The sequence below is a fragment of the Diorhabda sublineata genome, chromosome 1, assembly GCF_026230105.1.
Source record: "Diorhabda sublineata isolate icDioSubl1.1 chromosome 1, icDioSubl1.1, whole genome shotgun sequence".
Taxonomy (NCBI): Eukaryota; Metazoa; Arthropoda; class Insecta; order Coleoptera; family Chrysomelidae; genus Diorhabda; species Diorhabda sublineata.
In genome coordinates, this window is record NC_079474.1 from 17,931,418 (window position 1) to 17,946,901 (window position 15,484).

General features: G+C 35.1%; 1 protein-coding gene across 3 annotated transcripts in view; it reads left to right on the forward strand.

Moving 5' to 3' along the window:
* LOC130452394 (protein phosphatase Slingshot) overlaps positions 1-15,484 on the forward strand; it is a 109,490-nt gene that overhangs the window by 51,638 nt on the left and 42,368 nt on the right. For all 3 annotated transcript variants that reach the window (XM_056791646.1, XM_056791645.1, XM_056791647.1), the window contains one exon: positions 13,179-13,407. In XM_056791646.1, the coding sequence (XP_056647624.1) occupies positions 13,179-13,407 (229 nt within the window). The remainder of the gene's footprint in view (positions 1-13,178; positions 13,408-15,484) is intronic.

Consider the following 15,484-nt stretch of genomic DNA (forward strand, 5'->3'; position numbering starts at 1 on the left):
AGTTGACTGCGTACAAACGAGATTTAAATGTATTTTTTTTTCATTACCAGTTACGCAAATCTCCGATTTAGATCACTTTTTATTGCATTATTTGATGCAGTAATTATGCAAGTTCAACTCTATGCTAGAAATATACAGGGTCCCATTTTACTACATTTTGACTTTTATAGAATTGAATCAAACTTCATTTAACAAAATTTGCAACAAATATGAAAATATGTGTATGATATGTCATAATTATTTGAATGTCATGGTCGCCAACAGAAAATTACCAAAATTTAAAAATAAAACTATACAAAAACATAAACTATAAATATATTGTAAGATCTCGGATAAACAACATTGTAATACTAACCCTTTATTACCCTATCACTTTTTTACCACCCGGATTGCTCACATTAGTCGCCGCATATCTTTAAGAATCAACTAAATGCTCTACTGTGAACTCTTGTCTTATTTATTCAGCTTTTGTAATAGTTCTAGAACATTGTAGAATCTTATATGTCTATTCACAGCTGACGACTTCTTCCAGAAACATCTAGAACACTAGTTCAACGTTACCAAATAATAGATGAAGCCAGCCATCGTCTTTAATATTTTCCACTACATTATATTATGATCCGTGCCTTTAGATGGCGTGCGGATGTGTACCAGTACATTAATAATATATATGCATTAAGGAAAACAATTTTTGGCCCTTTGATGTAATTTTAGTCTTACATTTGGCACAAAATATGTTAAAATAGACTAAAAAATAACTAGTATTGTTATAGAACAACTGTTGAGCTATTTATTTTATTAATTCGACATAATTCTCTCAATTATATCGTAGTAAATCCGCTGGTAGGGAATTTTCACTGTCAGGGATCGAGTGGACTAGCCATTTCATTACTCCCTAGGCGCCAATATCCAGGAATCCCGTTCAGTAATATCGTTCATCTTCGCATTCTAGTATTCCAATGCGAGTTGTAATATTAACAATTTTATTGAGACATCCTTTAGTAATTATTCGTATTTCTTCTCGTAATCTGAGAAAATAATAATGGCGCCTACTTCAATCAACAATTTTAATGAAATAAAGAGACCTTTTTATTATGCTGCAATGTGTGTTATTCGGATAGAAAAAGGGCAACGTCCTTTTTATTTCATTTAAGCCAATTTACCCTGTATACGGTCGCGTGTTCTATAATAATCAACCCCCGCATAACTTATTATTACTTCGACGTTGCCTTATGGCGGACTTTTCCGTAGGTGTATGGAATAACGAGTTTGTCTTAACAGAAATCCATTAAATTTTTTTTAAATACTTAATAATTATCAATTAGTGATATTTATCTATCCAATGAAAGCATGATGTTTTTTGTTCGAAATGATCGGGATATAACGTCAAAAAGTGAAAGTTCTGTCAATATTTAAACATAATCGTTAATTAAAATCCATTTCCTGTCTCTCTAATGAGAGAATAAGTTATTTCTATATTTGTACAAAACTACGATTTTAGGGAGAAATTTTCAGTTTCAATATTATAATCAATAATACGAAATTTGAAAAAAAATTGTATATTCCTCCAAGGTACTTTCAGTGAAATGGGCAAGACATTAGCAGAGTAGATACTGCTATTTCCATGGCTTGATCAAAGAATCTGACCTCTGTTCTCTGCCATGATATTTAACGGACATTGACCTGTCAGAAAACCCACCATTAGTTTGCTATCGCTTCTGGTCATCACGAGAAGTTCTTCAAACTTCTTAGGTAATATTTTTATGAATCTTTTGGATTGTATTAGGTGTAGACTGTTTCTCCAGTGAGACTCTATCTGATTCTTTAGCCATCCGTTATTGATGTGGCATATCATGTGGCCACAGTAGGGCTCTGATCTTAGGTATGAAATTGTTGCCTCTTTTTTAGCAAGGTCATCTGCTGCTTTACCCTAATGGCCTGGTAGCAACATAAGGGTTACTTTGTTTATGTTAACTAGCTCTTCTAGAGTTTGTTTAAACTCCCACACTAGTTTAGATGTGCACTCAACAATAGCTTTCAGTACCTTCAAAGAGAACGTGTGATTATGCTTTTTGGAGAGGTTTCTTTTATAAACACTCCTGAACACATTTGTTTTCTCTACCTGGAAAATTGTGATTGATTCTCCTAATAGTATGGAGAGCTTGCGTTTTTGTCCAAAACTGCCCAATCCAGCTTCTAGCGCTAGCTTCGAATCATGTGAGATACATTTCGAGCCTGCGAAACATTTGTATTGACCGATGACTGGCGGTCATAAATTACCACTTCGAATGGGATATCTTGGGATTTGGTCACTGTGTGACCTGTCAGATTTCCTGGCCTTAATTTCACTGTCTGGATTAGTCTGTGGGCGACGCTATAGGGTAAAGAGGAGGCAGGCTTAGTAGCGCCTTTAAGGCTCGGATGGGGCAGGGTGATATTGGCACTATAAGTCCCAGACTGATTAGCATTTAAATCTTGTTCACTTCTTTCTGTTGTTTATTCAGCTTTTGACCACCAAACAAGCGCTGCGTATTTAATCATGAGTTTGATGACTGTTTGATATACCCATACTTAGGCTTAGTGCTCTTATAATTGCCTTCCTTCCTTGTAAATGGGACTAGTATTGTTTTACCGAGGTTGATCATTCTTTTAAAAAGTGTTGGTTTTGTACAAATAAAAACCATAAAGGTTTAAGTTTGATTATTCTGTGATTACCATTGATCAAATATTAATACTCAAAGCTGAAAGTCCTGGTGTGCAGGATATAAAGTCCAAAGCGAAGTCGAAGGTATCCAGCTTTATAAGCCGTGAATTGATCTGATTTAACGCAAAGAAATCACCATAAATCAAATTTGTACGCTTTGGGACCACAATTGTTAATTTTTGAGCTAACAGTTTATTTGTTGGAATTTTTTGAAGTTATTTCAGATACAGCCGTTTATAAAGAATAAGAAGGTTTTGATCACGCATAAAACCTTAAGCATACGTAAGTATTTCATTATTTTACTTTAGCAACCAATTCAGATTGTCACACCACGTCTTTCGTGGTCGACCTTTATTTCGTGTTTCAATAGGAATTTATCCCTGGATATTTTTACCAGTCCAAAATCTGTCATTCAACTTATATGTTATTTTTAACACTGTAATACCCATTCGTTAATTTTATCAACGTTTGATGTTTTCGCTTCCCTCTTATTGTTTTTCCCAAAATCCGAATGAGAATTTTCATTTCTGTAGTCTCCCAAGAGTTTGATGTTTCTGGTATTGTTTCTGATGTGTAGGTTTGATTGTCGCTTCGTAAATTCGCGCTTTAGTTCTTAGATGTTCCGCCATACTACGTTTTGGAGACATTCCTCGACCTCATTGTCTTCTTACTTCATCTTCTACGTCTTTATAACTGGTTATGTCAATTCCAAGGTACTTATAGCTCATTTTCTTTTGTATTTTTCGACTGTCTAAAAGATCTTCTTCATGACACATATCAAGGCGTCATCGGCATAGCACAGGACTCAGCCTGCAGTGCGGATTCAGTATCCAGTTCCAATTCCGGATAAAATAGGAGGGCTGAGGGTCCTACCCCCCAGAAAACAGATAATTAGTTCAAAGTACTGATAGAAGGCCTCTGATATGAACTTCTAGTGCTAAAAAATTGACGTGCCATAAAATTTTCCAATTTTCTCGCAGAAGTTCATATTTTCTTTGTATTATAGGAAATTGGCAGTTTTTTATAACTCTAAGTCCAGTTGAATATATCCAAAAAAAATTGACGTACATCAATTTATTCATTCACTTCAAAATAAACAGACATTTTAATTTTTTTTTGTATGATGTTGCAACTGGTATCGAAACCCAGTAGTCACCTCGTATAATACTTATTTTAAATGTCTTAGTATGTACATAAAGACCCCATTCATACAAGATTTCTGTGTCACACTCTGATTCTGAATCATCTTTTAGCGAATTTCTCGACGTTTTTACTTTTTTTCTCTTTCTCTATCTCTATGTAGGACGGCCAATTCGTAAGAAACAAATCCGGTTCTGGCAACGTCAAGCGAACGTTTAATGTTTTATATATTAGGGTCCTTCCAATTTCGGTCAATGTGCTCAAATCGAAATGATTTTTTGTGCGACAGAGGTCAGGTCAATAATTTTAGCACGTAATAAATTATTCATTTATGAGGTAAATAAAAAATATTGCAATTAAAATAATCAGGCAATTTAAAAAAGAATTAAGAAAAAGTAGTTGCTTTAGTGGGGTCAAAATAGGGGGATAAAAGTGACAACTAACCCTGACAGCGCGCCACTGGTTGAATTTTTTCAAAGTTTGTTTATGTCAAAATATTACTTTATTAAGGAACATATTGGACAGCAAATTGGAAAAAAAATTGAAGTCGTTCTTGATTTATGGCAAATTTTTGATTTATCTCAGCAACTAGGCCCCGTAAGGGATCGTATTCTTATATTAAAATGAATCATTTATTGAGATCTCTCTGTGGTAAAGCGTTGTCGGTCGAATATAGAAACACCTTGTATATTTTATTACGTAGAATTATCGAAATTCAAACGATAATAACTTTCATGCAATAAATCTGAACTCACTCAATTTTTCCGAAACAGTTATCGAAAGGTTTATAACATGAGTCGGCAACCTGCGGCTCGCGACCCATATGCGGCTCTATGGATGTGAAGTTGCGGCTTTTTAGTACCACATGCAAATATTATTGATTTTATATAAAAAAAATATCGTTCTGAATCTATTGACGAAGATTAGACATGGATTCTATCTCTTATCGATTTCTACATGCTTTTTTCGTCCCCTCCCCCGCAATCCAAGTAAAAAATTGCTTAACAACAAACCAGAAATCTTGAAAAAAATAAAAAATCTACCATTATCTGTTGAAACAGTACAAGATATAATAGCTAAAATGCCATATTTGAAGATATTTAATCTGCCTCTTCTATCACTTGCTATCGTTAAGTCATGCGACATAAAAGACACGGTACAAATGGTACAAATTTGTCTGATATAATGTCGTCTCAAGGTCCAAAGAAGAATTTCTAGGATTGCTACCTTTCTCGGGACAAACTAGAGAAGGTATAGCGAATGCCGTGCAAAAATACCTTGAAGACAATGAGATCAATTTAAAGAAAATCGTTTTAATAACAACTGATGGGGCAAGAAATATGACAAGGAAAAATAAAAGGACAACAACGATTCGACGGGATGGAATAGTCTGCAAAGCTTCTATAGTGAGGCGAAGAAATTGCTATTTGAATAGCTGACTATCAAGTCAACTGATAAATGAAAATTTAGAGTCTTATGTTTATACTTAAAACAAGTTCGCTTCCATTGAATTTGTTTGCCCAATTGTTTGTTATTGAAGTTAGAGTAGTGGGTAAATGTTTATTTGTTTTATTTCATTCACTTAAATGGTTGATAATTATCTCATAATTCCATATGTGTATGTAAATTATCTAATTTAGTGTGGAAAACACTACTTTTATAAATGAAAGATTAGTTTTTTTCCATTTATACGAATACTTATCATTATTGACAACAAAAAATTTTTTGGCTCTTTAGTAACTTTTGTAAATTGTAATTTTTGGCCCTCCTGACTCAAAAGGTTGCCGGTATGTATCATTGTACATGAATGTTGGTACATAATCATATATAAATAATTTTTCTTTTGTAAATGCACGTCTAAAAATACCAAACGACCTTATTCCATTTAGCTGTTCCACTCTGTATAATAACCGTGAAAAAGTGGGTTTTCCACCATGGAATTTCTAAATAACCACAACATTAAAACATTCAATGATTCTTCTCTATTTCATCAAATGATATTGGCTTTATCTGAAGTAGACGTGAATATCGGTTCGTTGATCGATGCACCCGAGTAACTACAATGTTCTAGATGAATATGTCTTTATTTTAATATTTTTTTTAATCTTAAAAAAGTATTTGTTATTAAAAAAATAACAAACCCGGAAAGTACTGGTTTTTTAGACGAGTAAAAAAGATTCTGGAAAACTGCGAGTCCAAAAAGACAGTTTTCGGTCGTGTTAAGTACTTTTTCGATAATCGTGTGGATTAGCTATTAACATTGGATATACATACAAATTTCTTTATTTTAATTAGTTGTAAAACATAATTAGGAACATTCTAATACTTTTATTATAATTCCTCGCCTATTATTGTGTGCCAAACAAGGACTGTACGGCAGACGACTCATCAATTCTGCCTGTTCAAAAACGTTTTTATTTGAAATTATGTGTGAGAGCTCGAAATGTCGTGGTGTAGAATGATTCGTCTTATGTAATTGGTTTCCCTGATTTTTACAAACACTAATGGCAAAAAAATGTTGGTGCATGCGACATGTCCAGTTATACTAAAAAAACGGGCGACCATTTGCTTTGAAGTACTTCTTGCGCAAACAACTTTTTTTGCATTTGGCTCATCTTGCAAGACCCGTACATCGTCGTTTCTTGTTTAGTTTAGGATTCATATGCATAGATCCATGATTCGTCCTCTGTCGTGATCTTATAGCCACGGTAAAGTTTCAATATTTTTTGTCTAAACCTGCTTCCATCATAACTTTGATATACCGATGGTAAAATAATGTTGTTTAGAATATTGAGGTGAGCTGAACCCTACAGCAACTCTCCAAGAACCTCCAGGCCCATTGATACTCATCCAAGCTCAAACATTTATTCAAAATTACTCCCGTCAACATATTGCTCATACGTCTGTCATTTTTCATTTGTCAAAACAATTTGTTCCGAAAAGTTCAGATCACGATACAAATAATTAAAAACAACTCTGGATAGCTTTTCTAGCACTTGGATAGTTTTTGAAATCCAAAGCTTTAATTCGTCTAATGTCGTAGGACGGAATCCTCGAAAGTTTGTTGCATTAGCAGCCGATGGAAAGGGATGTTCTCTTAGAAAACTAATCAATGCAACATCTTGTGCGTGATTTGAAATTTTCCTTCTTTCAGACCTCACCTTTGGACGCATGGTTCTCTTTTGTTTCCATCGCATCTTCACTCTAGTTGATCCAGTCTTCTGATTGACCAGTCATCTTTCAATCTTGGTAATAATGGCAGCTTCTGAATTCCACCTTCTGGTCTACTTCGGAAAGTATGTACTTCCTGGACTAGGCTGATAAAAGCTTTATTTTCTCAAAGAAAAAGCATCCGGAAAATATATTATTAGACCTAACCTGATATAACTTTATAATAAAATGTACCTGAAGGGATGATTTCCGCTCCCTATATTTATATATATTCTTGTTCAGCGTAATTTTCTTTATAACATACTAAAATTTTAACGAAATCAGATGGGTGTAACCTAATCTAGATAATTACCAAATTTTTTTATGTTATACTAGTAAATTCTTTTGTTTTTATAACTTAGAATGGCTGAGTATTAAGAAGCAAAAAAATGACCAATGACTTCAGACGTTTTTAATATCGTTAACTCAATCTTCACTAAATTCTGCATTTGATCCTGTGCCTGTTCTTCTTATGTTTCTATACCAAATTTGCTTAAATCTATCTTCACTTTTTACTTCTTTAGTCTTTCTTTCATTCTCTTCCTGTCGCTCTCAGGGCATAATCATTAACTTGGTGCACTCGATACATAAATAAATTGTTTTTGAGCATAGAAACTGTTAATCTCTGATTTGAAGTTATCGGTTGTATCATCAGTCGCGTCTGCCGCAAAAGTCGTTTCGTCCGACCCATTGGCCCCCTTCGTGATTTGGCCATATAATTTCTAAAAGTAAAGGTCGCCTTCAAACGCATACGAGTAAACAGTTAGTTTAACAGGTGAACGACCATTATTAGCACGGTTGCATGGGCAAACAAACCCATGTATATATAATGTGTTTAGATTTTTTTTGTAATTTTTTTTATGATGGGAAAGCAAAAGAAAGGATAAAATTCCTAACTGTATGGATAATTTTATAAACTATAGTATACAATGTGTTCCCGAATAGGTAAAACGAGATAAAAAATTTCAATTTCGAATTTTTGAGGGTTAGCCCCAAAAGATTAAGTTGTAACATAATATAATCTTTGATAAACCACTTATGAATTTTGTTATGTGGCAAATACGAAAAAAAGTTGTTTGGGATCATCATCTAGGCTCGTACACCTATTGCCATCTATATTTTTAGTATAATAAACGAAGAAAAATTGATCACAGTGTTTAATATTGTGATTTAGCAAATGGCGAGTGGAAAATAATTGAACAATCAAAGTATTCGAGGTCCTCCACTACAAACTTCACTCGTATATCTAGACTTATTATAATTTCACTTTGGTTTCCTCGTGATTACGGAAAGTTGAGAGAAGAAGAAGTATATGGAAAACAGTGTTTAGTTGAATACGTTAAATGATAGTTCAACAACCTTCCAGAGTAGCGCTGTTGTAAATGAATTGAATTGTATTCTACAGAAGTTTGAAAAAGTGTCCAGGACGTGAATAAGTGGAGTACGTCCTTTCTTCTTCAATAGCAGGGATGAAATTTTACATTTATTCCCTGTGAGAAGTACACGCGCGCCCCCTGTATCGGCGGGAGGAAAGAATTAATTTATTTTTAAACGATATGGACATACTTGATGCTTGCCACCATGAACAGCAGCACCCAGCATCAAAATTTATCAACATTTTAATAACGCATTTTCGACCAGCTGTAAAGAAAAATCGTCTACACTACACGCCAAAAGTTGAAATCTCGGCCTCGTGCAGTTGTGTAACGTTTCCTTATACACAGATGATTCTCCTAACCTTTCCCATTCAAGGATGGTCCCAGAAGTATCTTGCCAACAAAGGAAACACAAAAATTTTGGAAAAAAATATATTTGTTTTTCAACGTAATGTCTTTTAGCTCCATAAACTTTTAAGAACGATGTTCAATACGTTCAATACCGTTTTTATAAATTAACTGCCGACAGCACTCCTTCATTGTTGGAAAATGTTTGACCTCGAGCTATTTTTTCGATTCTGGGTACAAAAAATGATCCGAAGGGGCTAAATCTGGCGTATAAGGTACATGAGGTAGCAATTCGGGCGTTTTTGCTTGATTTTTTCGCTCAAATTGTGCAATAAATTTGCATGATATACTTCCCGTTGATAGTTTTTTCTCTTTCAAGATAGTCAATGATAACTATCCCACGCGCATTCCAAAAAACCGATGTTATGATCTTACCTGCAGATGAAACGGTCTTTGCCGTTTTTTCCTTTTCAGTCTATTGTTTTGATTCTTCTTTTGTTTCGGGTATGAAGTGATGGACCCAAATTACATCCATGATATGAGACGGCGTAAAAATTCGGCATTATTTCTATTAAAATTTGCCAAACACTCGATGGAAACATCTTTGAAATACCTACTATGTTTACTAGCTCGCGCACTTTCAGTCGGTGATCATCCAGTAACGCATTGTGGATTTTCTTCAACATTTCTGAAGTCGTCACCTCTTTTGGTCAACTGCTGGTCTTCGCAGGTCGTAAGGTCTCGTCTAAACTTTGCTACCCAATATTTTACTGTTGATAACGAAGGAGTAGTCTCACCCAGAGTAGAATCTAGTTCAACTTTCATGTTGATTGGGCTAAGACCTTTCGAATTCACTGAAAACGTTTACTACTGATGGCTGTCAAACAAATACTGGATAAACTACGTGGCGTCTTCAACTTGAAACATATGCTGTATAGATTGTGACCTTTTTAATACAGTGGTTTTTTTAAGCAACTACAGCCATCTCCAGGTACTTCTGGGACATGATATTACCATAATACTAAAGATAATGATATCAACATGATAATAATTGTTTGTTTCAATAATTCTCTCATTCAATGTGAAAAATTATCGTCGACGATGCAGGTTTACAGCAATTTACATACTATCTTCGTATTATCCACCATTCTTTCAGCACTGAAGAGGAAAAATCTTATATCAGAGCCATTTTTGAAATCCATATTCTGCAAAAAACGTCTCTATCTTTTGAAAATAATCCGACCAGGCTCTCTTACCGGTATAGTACTACAAACATCGCAATAACTATTTGTTACGACTTTACTTAGAACTATTCTACTAATACTAATCTATTTTTGCACATAAATAAACCATTTCAACATGAAACCACAATACGGTGTGTCGGTTATTTGTTGTTATTGTTTCACAAATCACCAATAATTTGCGGAAACTGCGTTTCTAAATAAACCGCATTGTTGCTATTAACAAAATACCCACTGTAACTAAAATTTTCAACATCAACTTCTAACGATTATCTTCAGTTAGTATCCTTCGTTAAGTGCTGTCGAATTTTGTGTTCATTTCTTAATGAGAACCTTCCCTGATGTTAAAAAATAAAACTAAAAAGAATCAATGAAATTAGTTTATCATGCGAGACGCCGCGACCAAGGGAAACGATGATTGGGTTTTGTCTATAGAAGGTGAGTCTCTCGCAGGCACACGGTGACATTTTTAAGCACACACCATCCTCTTGACGAAGAATGCTATTTTAAAATGCTATGAAAATTTCATTATTCTACCTCACCCCTCCTTAAAAATTCCATAATCCCGATTTAGTGAATATCTCGATATATCATATTTTTACACTGTCCCCTTAGAGATAGATATTTCGAGATTCTACTGTAATATAAAGTATAAAAGAAAAACATGAATTTTAGAGCTTATAATTCCTTAAAGTGACATCTTTTGTTCAGTCTTGTTTCATGTGTTGAAGAGGAAGGTCTTGGTATATCTTCGCGAAACTCACTTACGACTTTCTCATACACTTATATACAAAAGAGGAACCTTTTAAGTGTATGGTTTGACGGATATTGGATTTTCTTATATTTACTTATACCTCCACGTCTAGAAATTTTTATGGTGCTTGTGATTGAATTCTAAACCGGAATTTACTGTTATAGACTTCTTTTGCTTTATAACGAGTGATTATTTAGCTTTTATCTTATTGGCAACACTGTTTTTGACAGATCACGCTTGAATCGTCAACTAGAACGCATGAATCGACTTATCGACTTTCAATTTAAGGGAAGTTTGGTCGGCTTACTAAGAGATAATTCGGAAGCTTGTGACTAAATTTTGAACCCAGTTTACTTATAAGATACGGCTGGTGTAAGAATAGAAGCCACACGATCTCCCACAACGTCGATCGAAGAATTCTGTTCAGCGACGAAGCTCTTTTCTGTTTGAAAGGATACGTCAACAAGCAAAATTGCTGCATCTGGAGTGAAGACCAGCCAGAAGCATTGCAAGATCTACCAATGCATCCCGAAAACTTCACTGTTTGGTGTGGATTATGGGCATTATCCTCAAAAGCGACGATGGCTGGAACGTTACTGTGAATGGCGAGCGGCTACCGTGTGATGATTGACAATTTTTATTTGTCCAAAATGGAAGAATTGGAGATGCCTGACATGTGGTTTCAATAAGACGGTGCCACATGCCACACGGCACGCGAAACTATGGCCAAATTGAGAGCCCCCTTCGTTTATCATGTCACGCTTGGGGCCCGTCAATTGGCCGCCTACATCGTGAGATTTAACGTTTTTGGACTATTTCTTGTAGGGCTATGTTAAAGCTAATGTCTACAGGGATAAACCAGCAACGATTGACGCACTCGAAGCCAATATTGAAGCATTTATTCGTGAAATACCGGCTGGTATGTTGAAGAGAGTGTGCCAAAATGGACCTTGCGCAAGAGGAGCCACGGTTAACATATGCATCATCTTCAAACATTTCTCCATTTTTGTCTACCTTTGGATTGATCTTTCCTGCTTTTTATATAAACCTTCTGTCTATTTTCATTTGAGGCCGGTTATGTACTCCATTGCATATTTTGTGACTTACCTATCGGCTTTTTCCTGTTTAGTAAATTAAAGGTTATGATGCAGTACATACTGCTATGGTTTACTTGTGTATTATTTATTGAACAGCCGGGTATATTCAATGTCGACGTGTATGTCTCATGATCAAGTATGTACTATATTTCTATACAAATGTCCTTATTTGGTATTAACAAGTTCCATATTATGTGATACGTGTTATTGGTGTACTAGAAATTTCTCCGTGTAATTTTTTTCTTTACAGACGTATTTTGTGTCTTTTTATGGTTATTTGTGAGAAATGAAAAACAAGGATGTCACGAGGACATTTCTCTTATATCTCTAAGATTGATGTTAATGTTTGAAAATACAATAAAAGTAGAAAAGAACTAAGAATTCCGCCTTCATCGGGGGAATATTTTTATTAAAAAACCAATATCGAAAAAGCACCCTATTTTGCAATCGAAAATTCTCATGCCAAAACGTCAAATTTTTCAATAAGTTGGTCGGGCTCTTTTGTTCGAAGATATCTCTATTTTCTTATTGAATAAAACATATATCAATATGGTGAGTTTTTTCTGAAAATGCAAAAAACAACCTAAATTGGAAAGCGTGATGAAATAAACGATAATCATCCTATCCGATAATGGCGATAATCAAGCAGCTTCAAGCTCCAATTTTATAAAATCCATACCTGCAATGGATTCCAGGACACACCGGAGTGGAAATAGCTGATGGACTCACTAAATCTGTATAGAACCTGAACCCTATCAGCTACAAAAATATAGAGAAAGCAGGAAAGAAGGAAAATCGACTACTGCGACGATCTTTATCGGCTGCGACACACAAAGATAAAGAAGAAGATCTGCTGAATGTATCAATATTAGTAAAAGCCTACGAATAGAAACGGGAGTCCTGTAGAGGCATTATCGCCTCAGTGGACATCTGGAGACGATATATTGAGCAGATGGTGCAACGTGCAGTATTTGTTTCTCAGATAACAAAACCTCTATTCACATTCTTTCGTGTGAGTGTGAGACTAGCGCACTACACCTAGAAGCGTTTGGAATAGAAGACGAAGATCTCTGGCTGCTACAGCCATACCACATTCTATACTTTTTAAAAAGAGTGGGATTGTTGCAGTAACAAAGGGGGACACAATAGATCCTTTGGGACCCAGTGTATACGATTCCCCAATATATCTCTCAAATCAGTTTACTAAGGGCTGTGGAGATAGGTTTCAACGAAACCCACATAAATGTCTTAACAAGATTCAAGTTTTCAAACATTTTGTCTTATTTTTAGCATTTCTTTTTGTTTCAGCCTCAGTGAATGCTACTTTGCGGGCAAAGGTACCGCGTTGGTACTACCGGACGCAGATGCCACGTCTAAGTCTGCCTGCATTGGAGCTGGTGGTGAAAACTATGGTAATACCGCTACCAACAGCCATAATAACGGAGGTAACGGAAACAACTCTCAAGGAAGCAGCACCATACAGAAGCATCTACAGTCCATGTTCTATTTGCTCAGGCCGGAAGAAACGCTTAAAATGGTGAGTATATAATTTTTATCCATTCATTCATAAATGGGTTGAATCTTCTTATATAAGAATTTAGTGAGCTCTTTTTTATAATAGCAAAGGTCCAAATACATTCATTGTAACACAACTTCTCCTCCATTTGACAACTTTCTTAGAGTATATGTATATGTGAAAAGACAGAACTCGACATTAAGGGCATAAATATGAATGGAGAAAAACTAAACCATATGTTTTTGGGCTGATCTCACACCGATTAGACGAAGCAAATGAATTGATCTCAGAACTATCTACAGCTTGCCAAAAAGTAGGCTTAAATGTGGGACATCAAATCCACATGGGAAGAACTAAATAGAAAGATAGGACTGACTTGGTCTATATTTAGCAATCCGAGACATGTATTCAAATCAGATATACCGTCATATCTCAAACGAAAGATGTTTGATAAATGCGTTCTCCCAATATTGACTTATGTATGACTAAAGGAGCCATTTTGGAAGTGATATTACGAGATAAAATCCGAAACGAACAGCTGCGTAGAAAAACAAAAGTTACAGATGCAATTGAAAGAGTGTCACATTTCAAACGGAGAAAGAGTCCCAGGGATGAAGCATACACAGAAAGAATGGTCTAGGTTAAGAAAGACTAATGTCGAGCAGTGAACAAGACAGGCTAAATGATGATGATAATGACAAATTCCATGTTTCAACGATTACCGCTAACAGTTCAAGGAGATATTGAATAAACAAAACGGGTTGATTATTTAATTGCTAATAAACATCACGTAAGATTACTCGGGAGATATGAAAAACTCAAAAGTAATTTCAAACAACGTGAATGTTTGTTTACGTGTTAAACAATTAAATAAACAAAAAAGTTGCTAAGAAATTATCGTCGAGGCAATGTTGTCATTAGTTTGTTTATGCGTTCGAATAAGATATTTATGTACTTAAAAATGTGAAAATATCAATAGATTTACAAGAGTTCAATGCAAGTCAGCTGGAAGGATGTTTATATTTTATTTTTTTGGAAATGTTTATAATCTAATTGGAATTATTGGTTTCTGATTACACATCTTGAAATTGTTTTTAAATATTCATATATATTATTATTACGCATGGAAAGAGAAAAGATAGGAATCGAATCAAAATAAATTGTATATTTTTGTTTTTTGAGAAAACCTGGAAGATAAATTATTATAACTACAATTATTATTGTCTACACTAACACATCTTCTTTTTCTTCTTATTCTTCATCGTACGTTAGCACTGTTTTTGCATCACTGGTTGCCTAGCTGCAGCTGGGATGATGAAGACCAGCGTTAATACCATCTTGTAGGTGATCGTCCTGGATGTATTCGGTTTTTCTTCCTTTGCAATCTTTACCACCTGTCATTCTGTCCATGGATCTCTTGTGGTCAAATAATGTGTGTTCAGCTACACAATTTGGTTGATTTTGGTCACTACTTCCGTAGTTGAAACAGTCACAGGGCGACTTGGGCACTGGTCATCTTCAGTGCTCTCTCAGGCCTTACTAACGCGCTTATACCACTCAAAAACACGCGCACGAGATAGAGAATTGACCCCATAGGCCTCTTGCAACAATTTATAGCACTCAGTCGGAGTTTTTTTCAATTTATCAAGAAATTTGTTTTTCATCGGACATAGTTTTCGGCACGAGAAAAAAAAACACGTTAGTTTCAAACCGCTACTGCAAAAATACTATAATAGTAACGGAAACGTGTGTTGGGACGTGCATAGACAAGATATCTAGATACCCAACGCACTACTCGTTTTTCATCCCACCCGTCTAGGCCTCTAGCGCACAGTCTCGTTATTTAATAACCATACCTCGTATTTCGAAATCCAGCCATGTTTATACATCGGTATGCATGGTTTAAACATGTTGTTACCTGTATATATCAGCCTGCTCGCACAAAATTTGTGATATGCTGTTGTTGTGTGAAATTAGTGATTGAATTTATAAACATTGTCTTACAAATTACTTTGTTTAGAATGATTTTGTAAGAAATCATGTAGTTTCAAATATACATCTAGAACGGGAGCATTCTTGAAAATACGCGCTGATCAAA